A 23,831-nucleotide genomic window follows, 5' to 3' on the forward strand; every position below is an offset into this window, starting at 1 on the left:
TTCTTCCCGGGCAATGGGCCCATCCTAGGCAAAAGTGTAACTTATACTTTCTTTGGCCTTGTCCCAACTTTGTTTTGTTGCCTCCTTTTCCCATTTAATGTTCTCCCTGGTAATCAGTCACAGCAGCCGCCTTGTCCCAGCTAAGGTAACCGCACAGCCTGCTTTAAATAACTCATTATCCATTCCCAGACCAAAATTCTAACTCCCACAGAGTGGCAAAGCTCCCAACTTATTGGGAGGGCAGCAGTCTGATCTGGCCTTCCCACTACAGTATAAACAAACGTGTCTTCCAGTCCTCTCAGGGAGTTCTCAATGCATACAACTGGTTTATTATAAAGCGATGGTTTGAACCCCAATTGGCTTACAATTTTCGAATAATTTGTAAAAGGATAAACTTTCCTAAGTGATTTCCAGTATTCACAGCTTCCTGCTTTCTTCTCTGTGATCCTCTCAGATGGTCTGTAGTTAGACCCCTTAGGTGAGACAGCCTCCCTAAATCCAAACATGTCAATGGTCCAGTGAAACAAACTCTAGGGATAACAGGAACATTTCAAAACAAACAAGATGTAATAAGATTCTTTTCTAGCAACAAATACATCTCTTACCATTTCTTCATAAGAGTATAATTTTATATTATAAAATAATGGCATATAAATCTAATTTTGTTAATTTGCTCTTAATAGCAGTTATTTAAAAACAAAGATTTGCAAGCAGCAAATCAAAGGAGTGCCTCTCTACAGCAAATTGATGAGGTGGTGGCAGGAGGCGGGGATCATATATCTGCTTTAGCAAAACAGATAAAGGGTGATTCATTTCTGAATTACAAGTCATACGGGACTTAAAATGTAGTTATTGGGAAACCATTACACTGCTGATGCAAGTACGCAATACCGTACTGTAGGGGGTTAACAAAACAATCCAAAACAAACTAGATTATTGTGATGAAGCTAAAGTAAGCAAGAAAAGCAGCATTTGAAAATGAAGATGGCCTCGGAACAACGCTGATAACCTAGTCATAGAATCCTTTCCGCAAATCATCACTAGTCAAACGAGCAGCGTTCAGGCTACGTCGCACAAGCTCTGCCGGGTGTGGAGGTGGCCAGTAGAATATTGCATTAGCATTCTCAGTAAGTTCTTTTGGCTTATAAGAACCAAATTTCAGTACTTTCAAATTTTTTACTTAATAGATTTTGAAACTGTCCCTAAGAACTGATAAAAACACCTGTAACTCGGGGTGAGTCTTCCGCTCATCACTACCCAGGGAGCTTGGGTCTACACCTCGATCACTTTTCTAAGCAAAGGATGAACAACTCAAGACATTTCCCCAGGGGCAGTGGAAGTTTTTGACCATACACCCAAATCTCCGTAACAGACCTTTAGGTTTATATAAAGCAGGGAACAGGAGACTGAAACAGATACACACTTTCAGGGCAGCCAACTCCTGTCGAGCCTGCCAAGGGAGGCTGGTTCCTCAGGAGAGCCTTTCTCCTTGCATCTGCGTTTCTGGAGGCATGGCAGCAGCCAGGAGTTACCTCCCAGGAGATGGCAGGTGCTGCCACGGCTACTCTGCACTGCAGAATTGCAATACTGAGGCCAGCCCAAACAGAGAGGAAGGCTGCAGCCACGGGAGTGAGGCAGAGTAGATCTCTTTGTTTTGAGACAGAGTCGCGCTCTGCTGCCCAGGCTGGAATGCAGTGGCACGATCTCAGCTCACTGCAACCTCCACCCTCTGAGTTCACGCAGTTCTCCCAGGCACAGTGTTATCTTTTACATCTTTGTGTCTCCAGACCTAGCACAGTGAATGGTAAAAAACAGATGCCCAATAAACACAGAATAAACGAAGTCTGGCCTCAGGTTACCTTTCCAGCACCGTATCCATAAGCCTGCATTTATCAGCTCATACCATCTCCTCTGCTACAGCTGCTCGATGGCAACGGGGCAGGTGACCCTTTGCCCAGTTCACTATCATTTTCTGCTCAGCGTTTGGTGTCCCAGCCCACCTCTCTTCTCAGGAACCTTATACGCCGCACTTTGTCTACCTCAGCATCGCCAGATTTCTTTTGCCTCTCAAACCCCTTTCATAGAAACACATGGAATTTATTAAATCATCTCACTACTGTATATAATAAAGAGGAACTTTTTAAGTAAAAGCTTTACATTTAAAATAAGCATAAGTTTGAATTTTGTAAAATAAAATTTTAATTTTCCTGTGCAATAAATAATGCCACTATTTCATTTACATAAATTAAATCCATAGCAAATTAATTATGAAAGAAAAAGGCACCATTGGCTAATAACATGTCTTCACACCATAAGATACTCTAAAACACAGATTTGAAATTAAATCCATGTTATAAAATCAATAACAAATAAAAACAATTTCATGATCTGTTTTGAAATGTTTGATTTTTGAATGTAAAATTCAACTGCTACTATTACAGCTTTCTCTCTTTTTAAAATTTTCCCATTTTTTTAAACTTTTCCATTCAGGGGTATATCTGCAGTATGTTATAGAGGCAAACGTGCGTCATGGGAGAGTGTGAAGAGATTATAACTGTCACCCTAGTATTAAGCCGAGTACCCATTAGTTATTTGTCCTGATCCTCTCCCTTCTTCCACTCCTCCCCTCCGGCAGGCCCCTGTGTCTTCTGTTCCCTCTGACGTGTCCATGTGTTCTCATCATTGAGCTCCCACTTACAATGAGAACATACAGTATCTGGTTTTCTGTTCCTGCACTAGTTTGAAGAATAATAGCCTCCAGTTCCATTCATGTTCCTGCAAAGGACTCTTTTTGTTTTTAAATTATGAGATTAAGATTAAGATTTCAGGCTTCTATTTTCAAGCACTTTTCTGAAAACAGTAAATAGTGTTAATTCCCCGAATTAAAATGTCTAATTACATACAAATCAATATTATATTTTGTATTTTTAACACTGGCTTTTGAAGAATCAGACTTCTATCACAAACACAGAACTTACAGATTTGGTAAAGATCATCCTGAATCTAGTTTATAGTAGAATTACCTATTTTAAATTCATTATTAGATTGTTACACTTCAGTCAGAAGCTGTGTTTTTAGACAATGGTTTTTATGGATATAATTTAACCAAAAGTAGGAAAAACTCCTGTACAACTGTGTAATTGATGAAACACCTGGGATTACTGGGAGTTGGTGACAGTGAACGCCCAGATGAGAGGACGCAGGTGCTCAGCAGTGCTCCACTGGCTCTGGGGCTTGTCCACGCTGAATACACTGGGGGGTTTTCACACAGCTCTATCTTCTACGGAGAAATATGTGAATTGATACTTACTTTAAAATAACAGGAAAAAAAAAAAGGCACTGCCATTTTTAACGTGAATTCCCTGGACTGCCTTTGTGAACACCGGGGGGTCCAAACCACCAGTTGAAAATTTAACTTTCTTCATTTTTATAACTTGAATGATCTTTACAATCAAAGTTTAATGCACTCACATCTACTCCAACTTAAAACAAAATATTCCTTGCTCCAAAATGCCCCTCCCAATACATTCCCACCACTGGTGTCTCTTACTTCTCGCTTTCCCTTGCAGCCAAATTTCCTGAACAAGCAGTTTATGTTTGCTAACTTTTCAATCCACTCTCATCTTGTTTCTGCACCGACTCTTCAACTAAACTTGTTTTGGTTAAGGTCACCAGTGATGACCGCGCCATTTTCAGTCTTCTGTAATCACTGGGCACATCTGGTAGAGGACTTCCTCTTTCCTGAGGCATCTCCATCCTCCAGCATGCATCAGAACATGCTCTTCAGTCTCCACTTATTTCTCAGGGTGCTTTCTTTCAGTTCCTTTTGCCAACCTCTACGTTTCCTTTAAAAATATTAGTGTTCTTTAGGAGTCAGTAAGCCCTCCTTTCTTCTTACTCTATTTTTTTGCTCTAGGTGATTTCATTTACTCCCAAGGTTACAAATATCCTCTATAGGCCAGAGGAAATTTCTGTCTACAGTCCAGACCTCTCTCCTGAGCTCAGATCCTTACATCCACTGCTATTCAACCTATCCATTTAAACAATGCATTTGAACATTAAATTCATGGCCAAAACGTAACGCCTGATCTCATCCCAAACCCAGCCCATCTCAGCCACAAACCTGCTTCTTTAGAGTGTTCCCTAGTTCTCAGTAAGCAGCAGCACTAGGCACCCATTGCATGTCAGAAATATGGGTGTCATCCTTGACACGCTCCTCTTCTCCACCCAGCACTGCCAGTCAAGTAACTCCTGCTTGTTCTACTTCCTATACATTTCACCAGTGTTTATTTCTGTCACCAATATTAGCACTCCAGCCCAAGCATCATCACTGCTGCCTAATTGGGAGCAATCATCCAAAAGCTCCCTAATTATTTTTTGTGTGTTTGTTTGTTTGTTTAGACAAAGTCTTTCTCTATCATCCAGGCTGGAGTGCAATGACACCATCTTGGCTCAGTGCAACCTCTGCCTCCTGGGTTCAAGTGATTCTCCTGCCTCAGCCTCCCAAGTAGCTGGGATTACAGGCACTCACCACCATGTACAGCTACTTTTTGTATTTTTAGTAGAGACAGGGTTTCACCATGTTGGCCAGGCTGGTCTCAAACTCCTGACCTCGTGATCCACCCACCTTGGCCTCATTTTCTTCCCACTAGTAACAAGACAAAATAAAAGGTCCATGATAAAAACATAAAGACTGGCCGGGCACGGTGGCTCACGCCTGTAATCCCAGCACTTTGGGAGGCCAAGGTGGGCGGATCACGAGGTCAGGAGATCCAGACCATCCTGGCCAACATGGTGAAACCCCGTCTCAACTAAAAATACAAAAAATTAGCTGGGCGTGGTGGCGGGTGCCTGTAGTCCCAGCTACTCAGGAGGCTGAGGCAGGAGAATGGCATGAACCCAGCAGGCGCAGCTTGCAGTGAGCCGAGATCTTGCCACTGCACTCCAGCCTGGGTGACAGAGCGAGACTCTGTCTCAAAAAAAAAAAAAAAAAAAAAAAAAAAATAGTAATAACAATAAAAATAAAAAATAAATAAAAAAAATAAAGACCCTGCCTTTAGGTCCAGCCCTTGCCTACCTCTCCAACCTCATTGTATGCCACACTTTCTTTTTCCCTTTATGTTAGACACACAGTTCTTGGTCTTCCTCAAGTATTATGCTTTCTTATCTTAGGAACTTCCATTTTATAGATTTTCTTTCTCTAGAACAGGAGTCAGTAAAATTTTTTAGGAGAGAGCGAGATAGTTTGCCAATTCCTGATCTAAAAGGCTAATCATCTAACCCCACTGCTTACCGATTCAAACGTCATGTTCCATTGAAGCTTTTCTTAATCAATGTTAAGTGCCCTGCTGGGGACAGGGGCTCACACCTGTAATCCCAGAGATTTGGAAGGCTGAGGTGAGAGAATGGTTTGAGGTGAGGAGCTCAAGACCAGACTGGACAACATAGCAAGACCTAGTATCTACAAAAAGTTTTAAAAATTAGGCCAGGCATGGTGGTTCATGCCTGTAATCCCAGAGGAGGCCGAGGTAAGGGTATCACCTGATGTCAGGAGTTCGAGACCAGCCTTGCCAACATGGCGAAACCCTGTCTCTACTAAAAAATACAAAAACTAGTTGGGCGTGGTGGCAGGCGCCTGTAAACCCAGCTACTCTGGAGGCTGAGGCGGGAGACTCGCTTGAACCTCAGAGGCAGAGGTAGCAGCGAGCTGAGATCGCGCCACTGCACTCCAGCCTGGATGACACAGTGAGACTCTGTCTCAAAAACAAAAACAAAAAAGGGCCAGGCGCAGTGGCTCATGCCTGTAATCCCAGCACTGTGGGAGGTCGAGGCAGGTGGATCATAAGGTCAAGAGATCAAGACCATCCTGGCCAACATGGTGAAACCCTGTCTCTGCTAAAAATATAAAAATTAGCTGGGCATGGTGGCGCGTGCCTGTGGTCCCAGCTACTTGAGAGGCTGAGGCAGGAGAATCGCTTGAACCCAGGAGATGGAGGTTGCAGTGAGCCGAGATTGCGCCACTGCACTCCAGCCTGGGTGACAGAGTAAGATTCTGTCTCAAAAAAAAAAAAAAAAAAAAAAAATTAGCAGGGCATGGTGGTATGTACCTGTAGCCCCACCTACTTGGGAGGCTGAGGAGGGAGGATCCCTTGAGCCCAGAAGTTCAAGGTTACACTTCAGCCTGGGCAACAGAGTGAGATATTCTCTTACAAATAATTTTTTAAAAAACAAGTCCCGTTATTAAACGTACTTGCACCACCAAATGTATTTCTCCTTCATAGAACTGGTCATGATTGTACAGTTGGCAACATGGGGGTTAGGAGCATCAATCCCCTGTACAGTCAGAAATCCATGCATAACTTTTGACTCCTCTCAAATTCAACTCCCAACAGCCTACTGTTGACCAGAAGCTTTACTGTAACATAAATGCTTGATGAACACATATTTGTATACGTATTATATACTATATTCTTACAATAAAGCTAGAGAAAATATTACAAAAATCATAAGAGAAAATACTGTTACAGTACTGTACTGTTATTTATTGATGCCATAAGTTTATACTGTCTGTTTACAAGATGAATCATCTGAAATGACGGCAGCTGCAGCTGCAAACTTCAATCTAAGCTACACATCAAGCACTGCAACTTTTGCTTGTAATGTCATGACTTTTCTCTGCTTCTTGAAAGTACTTCCAACATCAATAGCAGCACTTCATATGGGTCCCACAGTGTTATTCAAGGTTTATGGTATTGCACTAAACATGATGAAAAATGCACAAGAACTGCAATAGATCACTTGTTATTGCAATAAGCAATTTAGTGGAGAAAGAAACTGTTCACATGCAGATGATTTAGTACACACAGGATTTTCAGTGGATACTTACAATACTTGAGCTCCTCGCAATAGCAACAGGAGGTGGTTACAAAATTATCACAGTAGTACAGTGTGTACTACAGTTAATTTCACGCAGTTATGATTTAATACTGCATCTTTACATTTTACATTTCTCTCAGGTGCAAATGGTGCCATGTATGATCTGTGTTTGTGTGTGTAAGTTTTGATAAATTTTAACTTTTTATAATAGAGTCGCATATATTTTATGGTAGTAAATGATAAAGACCAGTATCTACAGATATTTTATGTATTCATGATATACCTAAATTTAAAACTTCTTTTCATTATTTCTAGGCTACATGGTTTATCTGCAGGTTTTTTCAAACTGTTGCAAATCTCCAAAAAATTTTCCAATACATTTATTGAAAAGAATCTGTGTATAAGTGGGCCCAGACAGTTCACATCTGTGTTGTTTAAGGGTCAACTATAATTAATTAAACAGTTGTGAAATTCTTTTGCTAACATCCATCTTCCCTATAAGGATATAAGCTCCATTAGAGTGGGAACTATATCTACTTTGCTATTTTATTCCAGCATGTGGTAGAAAATGTGACACATAGTAGTACTCACTCACTCACTCAATCAATCAATCAATGTTGAATGAATGAATCATTAATTTGCTACCTGATCTTCATTCGGCACGTTTGTCTTTCTTAGGCTTAGTTTTCCATCTGGAAATGGAGATGATAAATACAGCTACTTTCAAGGCTGCTTCAAGGTACATAAGGTAACAAGTGTGAGAGCATTCTGAGAACTCGAAAGCAATACACAAATGCAAGAAAATAAATGGAAAGCTGCCCCAGGTGCACAGGACTGGGGCAAAGGCTGGCCCAATGGCCAAATCCTCTGGCTTGTTTTGTTGGTCCTCTAGCTAAGAATGGTCTTCACTTTTTCAAAGGGTTGTAAAAAACACAAAACAAGGAAGACTATGCCACAGAAACCATGTGTGGCCTGCAAAGTCCAAAATATTTACTCTCTGGCCCTTTACAGAAAACATCTGCAGACCCCTGGCCTACAGAAGTGCCTGGGCTTAAGTAAATATTTTAATAGTGAATGAATAATTATTACTTTGCAAATATATGCATATTTTGGTATTTTGATAACTGACAAGCAGTGCCATTATCTGACTGCCTGTCTTCCATTCAATAAAGCAAGTAATTAACATAAAAATACCTCCCCCCTCCCCAGGCTAATATGTTACTTTACATTTGAAAAATACAAGGAGTCTATAAATACTTTCATTTCCTTCAATTATATCAAGAACTGTTTTTGGAACAGAGAAGGCAGGGATGACTGGGAAATGGTGTGGGGATAGAGAGCTGGAGGCCACGCGAACTGTGTCCCCTGGAAGGGTGACTGCTATCATTGGGCATGCGCCTGTCACGTGGAAGTCCAAGTCCATAGAAGCCTATTCACTGTCTGCTGTGAAATACTGAGATTATTTTCTCCCCAGGGAATCCATTATCACACAGAAATGAGAAATGGCACATAGATAAAAAATAATAAGAGGCTGTGCTTATTGCCAAAAAAAAAAAAAAAAAAAAAAAATCCCCAATACTGCACAAAAAGAAAAGGATTTGGAGTCACAAGATCAAGATTCAAGTCTGAACTCTACCACTCATTCCATCTGTCACTTTGAGCAAACCTATTAGCCTCTCTGAGCTGAATTTCTTCATCAAGAAAAAGAGAATAATCATTGATGACATTTAGTGGGTGGCCTTTATGAGCCATGTGCTTTGCTATATTATATTCGATCTTTCTATCAAAATGCAAAGTAGATATGATTAGTGCCAATATATAGGTGAAGACAACAGTCACTCAGAGAACTTAAGTGACTTGCTCAAAGTAACACCAATAGAAAGAAGCAAAGGTTTTGTTTGTAGCCAAGTTCTGACTCTAGCAATGCTGTTAGTGCAACCTCTGATAAGATGTTTAACCTCTTTAGACCTACTATGTGCTATACCTTACAAAAAGCATATAAAACCTAATTTCTAGGACAGACGATTTGAAATTCCTCCATATTGCAATATTACCAACTTACGTCTTAAAGGAAAATGGCTTTCCTCCATTCTTCCATGTCAAATCTAATTCTATGTCTTCAGAGACTACCAAAAAGAGGATGTACCCTCCTCTTTGTATATAATAAGAACAATGTAAATTAAGGAAGCTTAGATACATAAAATAAAAGTATTACATTCTGAGCATGTACCGAGTGGCATAATGATGATGAATTCTACTTATTCCGCAGCAACTCCCCTTCTGCGTGTAAACCAAACACATTCAACACGTGACACGTGAGTTGATCATGAAACCTTGATTACCTTTGCTTCATTATCTCATGTACTCTCCCATGCTGGACACACTGTTCCTCCAATTCTTCATTTCTTTTCTGGAACTTTCCCAATTTATCATATGTGTACCTTTTTTCTTGACTGAGTTGAGCTATTTCAGATCTAGAGAGGTGAAAACACAAAAATAAGAGATGTTAAAGGTTCTTATTACTAGGGCATATTGTTATTATATAACCTTAACATTATCTTAAACTCCGTACTTAAACATAATAGTACAATGTAAACTATATCCTTTGCAAAAGAAAATATTTCAGAAACGGCAAGATACATTGTAGAGACTCGTGTGTTAGACAGAAAAAGGAGTAACAACTTATTCTAATAGAAATGGCTTCCCTAAGGAACAAGACAAAAATGATGATGATTAAATCTCTTTTTTAAAAGACTATCGTTCATGTAACAAATACTTACTGAGTGCTTGTTATAGGCCAAACACTATGCTGTCAAAGAAGAAACCCGAGGCCTAATTTCTATCACAGAGTTTCTTTTAATTAACATAACCAGCTTAATGGCACGGTTAAAATAAAAATAGTTCTTTAATGGTTAATTTTATGTGTCAACTTAGTTGGGCCATGGTGCCCAGACATTTGACCAGACATTCTTCTGGACACTTCTGTGAGGGTGTTTTTTAGATGAGATTAACATTTAAATTAGTAGACTTTGAGAAAAGCGGATTGCCCTCCACCTCGGCGAGCTTCCTCCAATCCACGGAAGGTCTTACTAGAAAAAAGATTGACCTCCCCGAGCAAAATGGCAATATCCTGTTGTTCGTGTCTTAAATGACAATCCAAGTCTCAAAATTTGAAGATCACAAAGATGTTTATCCAAGAAAAATTATACTCCTTTCCTTGTATTAAGTACACTCTAAATTCCTGCCTACTGCCACCATCTCCCCACGCCCTAATGCCTAATCAGTTAGAATGGAGAGTTTAAAACTCTTGTATATTATGAGTCGTTTTCAGGTTAATAATTGGTTTGCTTCCTGAAGACTCCTGACATAAAATTAATTCCCTTCAAAGAAAAGATTCTTCCAGTAGGCAAGATAGCCTTTTCTTCCTGGTCAGGAAAGGACTTGGATTTGCTAAGGGAAATTTTACTTTACAAATTGTTCATCCCAAGGACCAGGCTGCTCACGTGTATGGGGCAAAAACTCTTGCTTTTAGTTCACCTCATTCTTCATTTTGTTTTCCTCTTGGTTCAAATGTCATCCCACGGGAAACTTGCCCTGATTAATACCTTGCAGTTCTCAATATGTCAGCACGTTTTTTGAAGCTACCTCTAGCCTTTATGCATACATTAGCTTATAATTTATTCTTTTAAATTGTGCTCTGTGCCTTGTCTTTCCTACCAGATTCTGTATGAGAGCATGGATTATCTCATTTTCAAGTTCAGATCCAGTGCTCAATCTACATTTGCTTCTCCTAATAAGAATCTACCCATATTTGAAATAGTCCAAAAGGAGTTAATAATGACTTATGTTTCTCCTTTCAGAATCACATACAATACAAAAGAATTTAAAGGCAGTTATAATAAATTTTTGATCTGGTATCCCTTCCAATCCATGCACTAAAATAAATTCCAAAAGAAGAAAAAAAAATCCTTAAACCAGATTAGAAAAAAATGCAGAACACTGATCTTTTCCCAGGCACTTTCCAAGCAAAAGGCACTTTTAAAAAGAAAAATCACAAAGAAAAAAATAGATTTTACAATAAAAAAGTACAAAACTTTTACACATAAAAAAATCATATATTTAAAATATATCCTAGATTTGTGTGAGAGTATTCATTGTAGCACTGTTTCTAGAAACAACCTTTCTTTGCAACCCATTATCTGGAAACTTAACCAAGAAATCTATCCACAGGAGCCTGGTTATGTTACTTATTAATCTGATAATGTGGCTATTTATAAGTGATATTTATTGATCTAAAACTGTGACATATTTGTAAAAAAGAGAAAACATTGAAAGTCAGCATGTATGATATGATTTCATTTTATAATTTAGAAAAATATTTTGACATGTATACCAACTATTAATACTGATTATTTCTGGATGGTAGGATCAGGAACATTTTCTCTGTTCTTTATTCATCCTTTTCCATACTTTCTAAATTTGTAAAATAGATATGTATTTTATTTTTTAAAAATAAATTTATCCTGATTTTGAAACAAAATCATAATAAAACAAAATGTAGATGTCACTGGTGGGGGAGGTTGTGTGTGGAAAGAACAGGGAATATATGGGAATTCTGTACTTTCTGTCCAGTTTTGCTATGAACCTAAAACTGCTCTAAAAAATAAAGCTTATTAATTAAAATCAATGTAAACAACAGGAAATCATTTACAAAAATAAGACAAACAAACATTAAAAGCATCATTTAATGAAACACTAACTGCACTCTCCATCAAAATTCCAATTAAAAATATAAGAAATATTTAAAATATCTACAGAAGAAACATAAGTGATCAATAACATTTGTAACGTATTCAATTTCACTATTATTCAAAAAATAGCACAACAAAACCAGATACTACCACCAAATATTTACTGCATGCCACTGTATAACAAATAGTGAAATCCATCCTTTACATTCATGATCTCAATTACTCCTATAAGGTACTTGTAAGGGTTTATTTTCTTTTCTCTGTGAGGTTAAATATGAAGTTTAATGACTTGCCTAAGGTCATCCAAGTAGGCAAGCCCAGATACAAATACTACTTAGTCCACCTCTAGAGGGGTAGTTCCATCCACTGTGTGATATTGCTTCTCATTCTTTTTTAAAAAATCTCACTTCTTTGTAATGTTCTTTACTAATATGGCTACATATACAGTGATTAGAAGTTAGTGCAGTACTTAAGCAAGGTAAAACACATTAATACCCTTAAAAGGATTCATAGTCTTGGACTAGCAATTAAGGAAACAATAAAAAATTTAGACTTAGGTACAAAGTTTTTGTTGTATTATTATTCATAATGGTTAAAAATTAGAAGCATCTTAAGAGCCTAATAATTCTTATCCATGCAAATCATTTAATAAAGTTTTGTTTTCAGAGTATTTACTGATATAGAAAAATGTTCATTAGATATCAAATGAAAAAGCAGATGCAAAACTGTATATACAGTGTAATCTCAATTACAATATAAATGTACACATACATACACATGAAAAATGACTGAAGGGAAATATGTCAGAGGTAAGAATAGTTATCTCCGGATGGTAGTGGCACAGGAAATTTTCCTTAATTCTTCTTTGTATTTTCCAAATTCCCTGCATTGAGGATGTCTTACATAATCACAAAAATACAAATGTTATTTATAAAGTACGTATCACTATCAAGTGTGTTATTGCAACAATCTTTTTTTCTGCTTCGCACATTTTTGTTTTTTTCTTTATTTATAATTGTAATTTGCCTACCAACGTCCATTTCTCAATAAAAATTTGACATATATGCCTGCACGTCATCCTTTTTCTGTCTGGAGTTCACGATATATTCCTAGAACAGTAGTCTGCAAAGCTCAAAGAGTAAACTTACAAGTTTTCTGTTAGTTTGGAGATACATTTCTGGTATGATTATCCTGTGTCATATAAAAGGATAATTGACTCTAATTCATTTTCACAGAAAATTTAAGCAATTTCTGGCTTTGCAGAAGCATGAACTTTCCCCTGTATTTTTATATACCAGTTATATTGTATAATTGCATTTGCATGAAATATATTTTACTACTACAATTCAGATTAAAATGATAATTGCTTTCAAAGGGAAATATAATATCTTAATTTTTTATTCTTTTAGGTTCTAGTTTGACTTTTGGTAACAATTAGCAGAGGCCAATATCAGTCTCCTCTTGTAGAAAATATAATTTTTATAGTATCCCAACCTAACATCATGTAAACATGCAAAGGAAAAAAAACAGTTCAACCGGGTGTGTGTTCTTCACCTCAATTAAACTCACACAGTTGGATACCTACTGTTGCCAAAACAGTAATATAATTTATACATTATAGTCCACACAGTAAAACTACACTAAAAGTCATTTAACAATATTTATAACACCATAAAGTATAGTGTTAAAATATATGAACTGCAATATGTACCAAAATTATAAAATTTGTTTCTCATCATCAGTGATTAAAACCAGGATCATTGCTCTAGCCTCAATACTCACAACCCTGGTGACAGATTAGAATTCAAATCTTAATGATCAATTTACAATTAACAAGATAGAAGTGAAACAAATTAAACCAACCATTATATATAACGAGACCCCATGGACTCCCATTGTTCCTCTTAATTACAAAACGCAAATCACAAATACACAATGGGCAGTGTTAGACATCAGTCCACAAGCCTCACAATCCAGAAAGTGACAATGACAAAAAAGAAAGCAGCAAAACCACATAGACCCTGGTTCTACGCTCTATCCGGTTCTTTTCAATGTGCAAGTGGTGGAAGCTAAAACCTAGCACACACTTCTCTCCACTCTGTGGCTGGCAGAGGCTCACTCCTTGTCAGCACCCAATCCTTCCAAGCTCTCCCAGGCCAGGTGTTAGATAGCACTGCAAACCGCACTGCAACGTTTTACTGCTGATTCATCTAAGTGCGTGGGGAGAGAGAACACTTCCTTCACTTTGATAAAGAAAAATCACAGTTGTACCAAAGATATTTAAATAGCTCCGTTTACCTCCCTCAAAAACAACCCCATAACTGTAATAAGCTCTCAGAGTACTGGGGAATACAGAAGGAAGGATAGCGAAAGTTTATGTGAGCTTCAACTAAAATCAGCCAGAATGCCTGCCTGGTGCCAATTAAAAGCAAAATGGAATTAATTCTCTTGCCTGATGGTCAAAAACAAGCTATATAAAATGCACAGAATCAGCAGTTCACTTTAAGTTTAAAATGGGACGTGCCATTCACAAATGCCAGGGTTACAGACACCACTACGTGCAGTGTGGAGTACACTCAGTGCGCAAACTACTGTGCTAATCACCATGGAGGCTTCCAGAAAACAGAAGCAGTCATCACTGCCATAATGCGACTTACGGTCTACTTGGGGGAAAACACATACAACAGACCCACACACGGAGGTACCATTTCAAAACATTTTCACAGAGCAACAGAGCAGCCTAGCATGAGGCTGGGGCAGAGAGTAAGGGTGTACGTGCCCACCGAGCCCGCGCGGTCAGCTTCCCCGTCATTCTGCATGGGCTCTAGTCAAACGACTAGACCTGTTTAAAATCTTGTTTTAAATGGTAGGAATCCATTTGTTTAGTTGGTATTTTGAATAACATAAGACTCTTAGAGTAATGTTGCTAGTAACAGAGGAGGGAAAAATATGCCTTAATTATTGTTCAATACAAAACAAATACACTTACTTTCAAGACAAATTTTACTGTAATACTCTGAGGGAAAGCTGGACCAAAATTACCATACGGATTGGAGAAATACAAAGTTGGAGACTGAATTTCCACAATGACAAAACTTTGGAAACTCCAAGATTTTCCTTACCTCAAAGCACAGGGAAAATTATTTATCCCAATAGTTTGGCATGGGGTACGCAGAGGCCCACTCCTGGAGGGCTTCTTCAGGGTTTACTACATTAACAACTTGTATTTTAAAAGAAGCAGTTTGAGCCCTTCAAGTTTTGTAGGTGGTTTCAAAGCAGAAGGTAACATCAACATGGAATGTTAAATTTAACATGAATGAGTTATTGAAAATGTCATAGTAGGAAGCCAGGGAGAAATGAAACCAGAACTAAAAGAAATTAAGAACAAACAACCCTAAAAATCACAATTTGTCCTATTCACTACTCTCTTGTGAGGTGCACAAAATGCACTTTTCGCAAGTTTTAGGGGCGCTTAAGAGTTTTAAAACTAGTAAGTAACAATTTATCAAGTGTTTACTACTTGCCAGGCCTTGGTTGAGACAAATTGTAAAGTTAGAGTAGGTGCCTGTTCTAATTCATCAGAGTTACAAAATACAACTAGATCCACATTTTCCTGATCTGACTGTTTTAAAAAGGCTTTCATTGTGGCATAGACTTATGCCCATCAGCAAATGACAGTCAGATTTTCCCTGGCAAAGACAATAGCTATGTAAAGTGATACCCAAATTCCAGTCAAGACCCTTAAAAATGCTATTGTGAAAACAATAGCAGCTACTGTGTATTACAATGTGTCAGGCATTGTGCTAGGTACTTGATAACGTGTATGTATGTGTATCTATATATATAATTCTAATTCCCATAACAATCCTGCAGCATGGCTTTAGAAATGTTTTTACAGAAGGAGAAGCTGGGGTTTGGGGAGATGAGGCGATGTACCCAAGGTTACAAAGCTCCAAGTGGGAGAGTAAGATTCAAACCTAGTTCCTCTGAATTGTCACGTGTTCTTTACTGCACACTGCCAGTCATCAACAATGGAACAGACTGGCATCAAAAGTCAGATCAGGAGGTGCGAATAGCACCACACCTATTTGTTTCATTCATTCATCATTTATTCATTAAGTGCCATCTATGTGTCAGATACAAAAGAATACATCCAATTTACAAAGCAGTGTTCAGGAGCTGGAGGAACGAGAAGCAGGAGAAGCAGTAGAGCTGCTGAGTTAGACCAGTACAGGCCAAGATGACAGATCTAGAGGAGGAAAAAGAGGGCCTAGGGGCAAAGAGTAAGTTAACTGTTACATGCCAAGGACGCTTACTTCTCCACGGAAATTTAAAGGTTAATTTTTCCTTCCCAAACTTTCTCATCATAACTACTATGACTTGAATTTTCTTTAGCAATAAATGTAAAATACTGTAATTACTGTAAGAAAGAACATATACTTTGGAACCAGAAATATCTAGGTTAGTACCCTAGCTCTCCCACTCACCAGTTATTTAAACAGTTTTGGTTTCCTTATCTGGAAGATAATAATTTCTGTCTCAAGTTGTGGTGAGAATTAAATAATATATACCAAGCACCTTTTTGTCTCTTTTATATAATAAATTTCCCTAATTATGTTTCCTTGGAGAGCAAGATCAGTCATCATTCACAAACCAATTTTAGACCTAACACATTTATATAAAACCCAGATTAGTATCATTTTATCCCTAAATGATATAATCTGGTTTGTTTGCTTCTAACAAATTACTTTGGACCTATGTGGTGCAAATCAAGTATTTTTGTTTAAGAATAGCTACTGTAGATATTTTATGGGTCTCTTTCACGACAAAATCATTTAGTTTTCATGGTCAAATCTCCTTGAAATATCTGGTATTTTGGCACCTAGGTTTTCCCCTACCAAAATACAATCTTAGTATATGCCAGGAAGGTGCGCATGTCAGAGTACATTCTTGGTGGTTACAGAAGCCTCTGCCTTCCTGTGAGCAGGGAGAGTTGGATGCACGAGCCCTCTGATTCCCCAAAAGATTCAGGGATGGGGGTTCTATCAGCTAAGACAGCTTGTTGATGCAGGATCCCAAGATGGAGCTCAGAGTGATCAGATATGCCCTGATCCTCCCGGAAATCCTTTCCGAATGAAACATCTAAGTGAGCAGTTTGTTTGCTGAGACATATTTCCTGCTCTCAATAGATCTACATAAGTTTCAGAAAAATACAGAAGAGAAGACACACAGGCTATTTTTTCATTATCATATAGAGTAATATTTGACATCGTATCAGTTATGTGAATATTGCCTTCTATAGTTGAATTTCAAGTGATTCTGTCCAATGCCATTCATTGACAAAAGAAGAAACTATAGTCCAAGTAAGTCAAATACATTTGTCCAAGATGATTCAGTTACTGTCGGAGCTGAGATGAGGAGTCAGGCTTCTTGCAGTTTAGAATATAAAATAATTTATTCATTGAGATAATCTGACTAGAAAGTGTGTAGAAAAAAGTCATTAAGATTCCAATCAATGGATTTATAAAAGAGTAGCATGCCTATAAAATGAATGATGGCTGTTCTATTAAAATATAACAATTTTAGGAGAAGAGAAGAATAGTTTTGGTGTGTTTATTTCCAAGTACCATCTACTTTCATTTTTATATATACACATTTCATCTGTTATCATTTAACCTAAAGACAGCTTTTGTGTTCATGGTGAATTGTAACAATAGATTAAAATGTGTTAACCATACCAATGTAAGATTTTATAACTGCTTGATTTATCTGCATCTTCATGTTATTACCATATTTTCTTTCCTGAAATTTCAGTTTTCAATTCTAAACATTAAAATGTTAAATAATAGTACACACATCATCATGAAAAAACATAAAAGTTTATGGACAATTAAGAAAATGTCCCTATGTAGAAAATATTTTCCAAGAAAACATCAGCAGGTACTTAATTTGGACATTATCAAACAGGGTAAATGCTGTTTGTCAAGGAAAAATTAGAGTCATCCACAAACAGTGCTCTTGAAAGTATTCTATAACATCACCTACCTGGTTTTTTGAGAGATTTGTTCCAGTTTCTTGGCTAATGTACAGCATTCTTCCTTTAACTTTGTCAAAAATGTATTCTGGGAGGTCAGCAACAAATACTGTTCATTTTCTAGAAACAACAATAAACCCCACCAACAGAAGATGTTTATGGTTGTCGCTCTGCAGTGCTTCCATACATAGAGTGGTAAAGTGCTTAGACCCCTACACATTTCCAATAAGCCACTAGATCACCTTCAATGTCCTAAGTCAAACGACTTATCATCTGGAAAGACACTCAATCTTGGGAGTCGTTTATTTTCAACATAAGTATACACCAGAAACACTTTTTATCAGACCAGCTTGGTGTAACATTTTGACATGTTAATAAAGTGTCGAATACCTCAAGTGGAAGCATAGACACTTATATCTTTGTAATATGCAAGATATTATATTTTAATTTTGACAATTTTACTGTAAACAGTGTGTCAAAAATTCTCACAACCAGATAATTCAAAACTAAAATCATCGAGGAATTCTCTTCTGCACTGTAATTCATGCTTTGTTTCATATTTGCACACATGGTTTACTACCACCCCCCCAATCTTGCATACACCTCTCTAATTGTGAAGGTAAAAATGTGTATTTTCTTTAGAATTTTAATTTCATTGTCAACAGCATGAGCTTCAATGGAGATCTGGTCAAAGAAATTGAAAACGGTGTGATTTTGTGTGTGTGTACAAAAGGAAATGTTCTTAAGATGGTTTTAACCTTAAGTTAAATACACTCTAATCTAGTGCTTAGATTCTGCCCAAGACTCTGATCACTAGGATCATGCTAGCAGTGGGGGCAAACAATAATTTATCCTCCAATTTCCTCTTTTTGTTTTTAGTGGAGAAACATCTACTAAACCTGGTGAATTTTCGTTTCTTCTGGCCAAATGCTGTTAGAAGAAAATCTCTACTGAAAGCTCTAGAGGGAATTATGTGAGTCAATATGACATTTGCCTCTTCATAAGTAAATACATTATTTAATGGCTTGCATGTTAGCAATTTTTCACCCGCAGGATAAGAAATAATTTTTACTGTACCATCAAATACAATATATTAATACGTTAAATCATATGAAAATTACCTCTAAGCATAAGTTTTAAGAGTCCTTTATTTCTTTTCAATTTTAGCCAATGATTGGCAAAAAGCATATAGCATACAAATCAAAATAAATCGAGGCACTAAAATTAAGCAACATTTTTCTGGAAGAGACAGGATCAATTAAACTTTTGTTTTAATAGTACAATCAGTGTGGAGTATGTGGCGTGGAATTATAATGACTGACACTGTCTTGTTTTGACTAACACTGTCTGTGAACACACAACTCAAAAGTGAAAGAAACTACATAATGCTCTGACTGAACAAATCAAACTGTCTATTTTCAAAGTGCATTTTACTTTCAAATTAAAGGTAAAGAGTTACTGGCCAACTCAGTCTGCAGAATAGTGCCAATGTGATGAAAGATGGCAATTTTTAGCCAAGCTGCCAGCTGTGGTCAATGCCTTGTATTAGTGAATTTTAACAGCAGTTGTGAGAACTTGAAGAATGCAAAGGATTAAACATCACATCAGATTGGGTTGGGGGAGGTGGGGAAATCATACAAATGCTAAAAATGTTCGAAGCTGCAAAGATTAAATAAAGGAACATATCAATTTGGAGCCACTGAATTACATCCAGCTGCGACAGTGAATTAAGAACCGATTAATGGCTAAAGCTTTTCTCCAGTTTGGATGCTGAAGCAAACTCATTAGGCTTTTAGAGTAGCTATCATGTGTGTACTGTGGGAACTGTTCAATGCTATTCAGGAGACTCTAGCTGTAAGCTCAGAGCATTTCCCGCAGAGCTTCTGATGCTATTTTCTTTATATAACATGTGTGCCTGAAAACCCAGCCAAAAACAAGCCCTTTGTTTTTCTACTTTGTTGTGGTCTCTCTCAGCTTTACGTTTCTTGAACACAGGTAAATAAACTCATAATCCAGATGGTGCAACAGATGTGAGAGCAGCACTCTGAAATCAACAGACAGTGGGCAATACTTTCCATTTTCTCTTTTAAACGCTAACTAATATGTAATTCGGAATCTCCGGTGTAGTTAGCATCTGCTCCCTTCGGCCAGCCAAAGGTTACAGGTGTTCCTGATGTCATTTCACAGTAAGGCGTGGGCCTGGCTTGTGAGCGAGTGCCCAGGCTCTAATCTTTCCCTACCACCTACCAGTTTTGTCATGCTGGGCCTCCATTTGCTGTATCTTCTGTGTCAGCTCCCGCTCTCTTTGCTGGGCCTGAAGGGCTTGGGCCTTTGCTTCCTTGCTAAAGCTCTGCTGAATGCTATCTTTTTCTTGTCTGCAAAACAGAGAGGAGACATACAGAAATTTAATCTGCAGATGCACAAAGCCCCATCATGTCCCCTATAGACCAGAGAGAGCTGATACGGAGTAAATTGTTAAGCCTAAGAAGACAATGACCTTTCTATTGACCCTCCCCCACTTCAGAGGGAAAATCCAAACAATCTTCCATACAATGTTAAATACGTGCCACGAACGCAAATGGACTAAAGTATGCAGTGTCAAAAAGTCATAACAACTAAATAACGGTAGTTTGTAACTTTAAAACACAAACCTTTTTTCTCTAACATTCTTAATGTTTTACACTACCAATGAATCTTTCATCTTCTGAGTGGTCAGTATTTCCTAGAGACACTGGAACTCTAGGAACAGCATGATTCGATCCTTAAACAAAACTTAAATTCTTAAAACTAAGCTTTCTAGACCACTTCTGTTTTCACTCTAAACTTAAAATGGAATATAATGCAGGAGCCTCTATCTAGAGGCGAGTAAATGATTCTGCAGTGCCACATGCATGTTTTCACTAAATATCTTCACACATCAGGCCATATAATGTGAACATAAATACGAATATGAATATGAATAACTTCCCCCAGCACTTCACAAGAAAATCCCTCGTGGGTCACGGTGAAAGAAATTGCAGGATGCAAAGCTTCTGTAGTCAGACAACATCCCATCGTACTGTGACAGGACACTGACTATCCCACTGGGTCAATAACCAAGCACAGTGGCTCCAAACAGAGAAACTTCCTAAACAATTAGAACCTGGGGAATGCATAGGACGTCAATGCTGGCAGCACCGTGGATTTACTGACAGTGTGTGTGCATGTACATGTGCCCACACACACACACACACACACACACACATTAGGATGGTTCTTCAAACTCTAAATATGGGTAAGTGATATGAGAGTTTCCTTCAATTAACTGACTTAGTTATTTCTAACTCCTGATCTCCTTGTGGGCATTTCTCATCCATGCTGCTTTAGTTTACTAATTGAGATATTTACTGCTTAGCCTTTGCCAAACTAAAAATAAACAATTCCATAAAGCTATCACTACTAGTCTATGTACCGCTGTGGAACTTCAATTCGCTGGCTTCTAATTATAAAGCAACATAAGGAAAGCCTGTATTAAAATTGGTCAATGCATGTCGTAACGTTGTAGTGTAAAATTCTGGAATGAAAATACACCCACACCTCACTCAAATGGAATCATCGGGGGTCCATGCTAAACGTGAAATAAGGTCCTGTCTGGTACTTCTAATAACAACACCTCCCCCTGGGATGTGGTCCACGGTCTTACGTTGCGCTCAGTTCCAAACTAGCATATACAACAAATGGATAGTCAGACTAGGCTACGTTTTGCCTCCCCAGTCACACTATGTATTTTCTGGTCATGGATCACTGCATATGTCTCTTCCTCTTCCTGGAAAGCCCCGCCACCTGCCCACTCAATCCCCCTGTAAGATGTATACATACCACTACCCCCTTCAGGCCTAGCTCAAAATTCTTCCCCCTCCTTCCTCCCTCCTGAATTAACTATTCTTCCCTCAATACCCTCAATATATGTTGTGTACAATGTGCAAAGATAGTATTTATCACACTTCAGTTATTGTTTTACATGCCTGCTTCCTTTGTCATCTTTGTCTCTATACCCTCGGTCCAGCTCAGTGCTTGGCACACAGGAAGTAGGCAGTGAATATTTCAGGATTGGATGTTGTTATACTCTTGTCATAGGGGAAAGGAAAGCTGCTATCTTTATGTGTAGCTGGAGAATCTGCTTAAGTCTTACATGAGGAGGCAAAAACTTTTCAGACATGTTAGAAAAAGGTGCTTGGAAGAGAATGGTTCGAATGGCTCTGCCAGTTGGAGACTATGCTGCTAAAGTAATCAGCTTAAAAAAAGCCCTGTGGACTCTAACCATTCGAAAGTCAGACCCCTCGCTGGGGCAGGAGACAGAGACAGAAACCTGGGGCTCTGCAACCCCTAACAATTGGGTGACATAAATGCATTCTCCAACACCAATACCCACTTGGGAGTGAGGGGGCACTACTAATAATTATATCAAGATAACAGTCATAACTGAAACTACCCATCACAAACTTGTACTTATAGTTCCCCAGTGTAAAGGGGTTGTCAATCTCACCATCAGTTTTCAGAATAGCTGCCCAATTACCGATATTCTAAATTGACTATAGGCTGGGCGCGGTGGCTCACATCTGTAATCCCAGCACTTTGGGAGGCCGAGGCAGACAGATCACTTAAGGCCAGGAGTTAGAGACCACCTGGCCAACAAGGCAAAACCCTATCTCTACTAAAAATACAAAAGTTAGCTGGGAGTGGTGGTGCATGCCTGTAATCCCAGCTACTTGGGAGGCTGAGGCTGTAGAATCACTTGAACCTGAGAGGTGGAGGATGCAGGGAGCAGAGATTGTGCCACTGCACTCCAGCCTGGGTGACAGAGTGAGATTCTGTCTCAAAATAAATAAATAAAAATAAAAAATAAATTGACTATAGAAAAGAACTGTCATCATTGCAGTCCTTTTTATAAAATAAAACAAGTTAACAGACTTCTGCAAACAAATGTTGAGTTACACATCAACTGATGTTTCTTGAATCCTTCCCCAACTTTCCGTCTATTTGGGAAACTATACATTATGTTTCATTGCCTAGAAACATGATATAGTCTTGCTTTCCAACCTCCTTTCCCCTTCCACTTTCGCATGTTGCCTTCTCTCCCCTCTTGCAGGTTCTTTCTGACTTGGTAGGCTTTTTATAAATTCCCAGAATGTTAGAACTAAAAGGGAACCTCAAATGTGTTTCATCAAACCCTCTCACTTTACAGTTAGAAAAAAAAAAAAAAAAAAAAAAAACCTACTAAAAAATCCCCAAGGGTCACAAAAGAATTTGAAGTCTGCTTATAAGTTGCACAGTGAATGATTTAAAGGCAGAGGTAGGATTAAAATATTTTTATTTAGGGAAACCTATTTTATAATACTCTGGAGCTCAGGTATGCAATCTTTTGGCTTCCCTGGGTCACACTGGGAGAATTGTCTTGGGCCACACATAAAATACACTGAAACTAACAGTAATGATTGCTGATGAGCTGAAAAAAAAAAGGAAAAGAAAAGAGAATCACACACACACAAAATCTCATAATGTTTTAAGAAAGTTTACCAGTTTGTATGGGGCTTCATGCAAAGCTGTCCTGGGCCGCCAGCTGGACAGCTTACTCAGCCTGCGGCCTCAATGGTTTTGAATGCGGCCCAACACAAATTCATAAACTTCCTTAAAACATTATGAGATTTATGCACGGGCCCTTTTGTTTTTTTCCTTTTTAGCGCATCAGCTGCCATTAGTGTTAATGTCTTTTATGTGTGGCCCACAATCTTCCTCTTCTAGTGTGGCCCAGGAAATCCAAAAGATTGGCCACACCTGCTCGAGAGGTAATACAATAATAGATTCAAAAAATTATCAAAAGCACTTAGGCATTCAGGGAACGACTAGAGAAGAATGTAAATCAATGCATTAAAGATGTATCATAACTCTCTTATGTGAAAGGCACTCTGCTAGGCACTGGGTCAAATAAAGATAAATAAGACATGCTCCTTGCCCCTAGTAGGGAGTTTAACATGGCCAAAGAGAAAGTAGATGGTAAAATACTTCGTAAGAAAGGTACAAGGGGGAAAATTTACCAAAGCATAACAAAATGAGAGTCAAATCCAGCTGGGTGTGAGAGCCTGGTGAAGGATAGTCAAGCCAGTCTCTCCAATTGGTTTGCTTTAATTCCC

General features: G+C 38.2%; 1 protein-coding gene across 8 annotated transcripts in view; it reads right to left on the reverse strand.

Moving 5' to 3' along the window:
* The window catches only part of SDCCAG8 (serologically defined colon cancer antigen 8), a 256,242-nt gene that overhangs the window by 77,285 nt on the left and 155,126 nt on the right, over positions 1-23,831 (reverse strand). For 6 of the 8 annotated variants that reach the window (XR_002732368.1, XR_002732369.1, XR_003309619.1 and 3 more), the window contains exons 14-16: positions 19,909-20,036; positions 17,673-17,781; positions 9,219-9,350 (exon numbers count right to left, since the gene is read on the reverse strand). Coding sequence is in view for 5 of the 8 variants with exons in the window: in XM_023216160.1 (XP_023071928.1) it covers positions 9,219-9,350; positions 17,673-17,781; positions 19,909-20,036 (369 nt within the window). In the remaining 3 variants the exon portion in view is untranslated. Of the gene's footprint in view, positions 1-3,744; positions 3,846-9,218; positions 9,351-17,672; positions 17,782-19,908; positions 20,037-23,831 lie in introns of those variants that run through there. The other 2 variants (XM_026455117.2, XM_023216161.1) reach the window with 2 other exon arrangements.

This window comes from Piliocolobus tephrosceles, chromosome 1 (genome assembly GCF_002776525.5).
Source record: "Piliocolobus tephrosceles isolate RC106 chromosome 1, ASM277652v3, whole genome shotgun sequence".
NCBI classification, from domain to species: Eukaryota; Metazoa; Chordata; class Mammalia; order Primates; family Cercopithecidae; genus Piliocolobus; species Piliocolobus tephrosceles.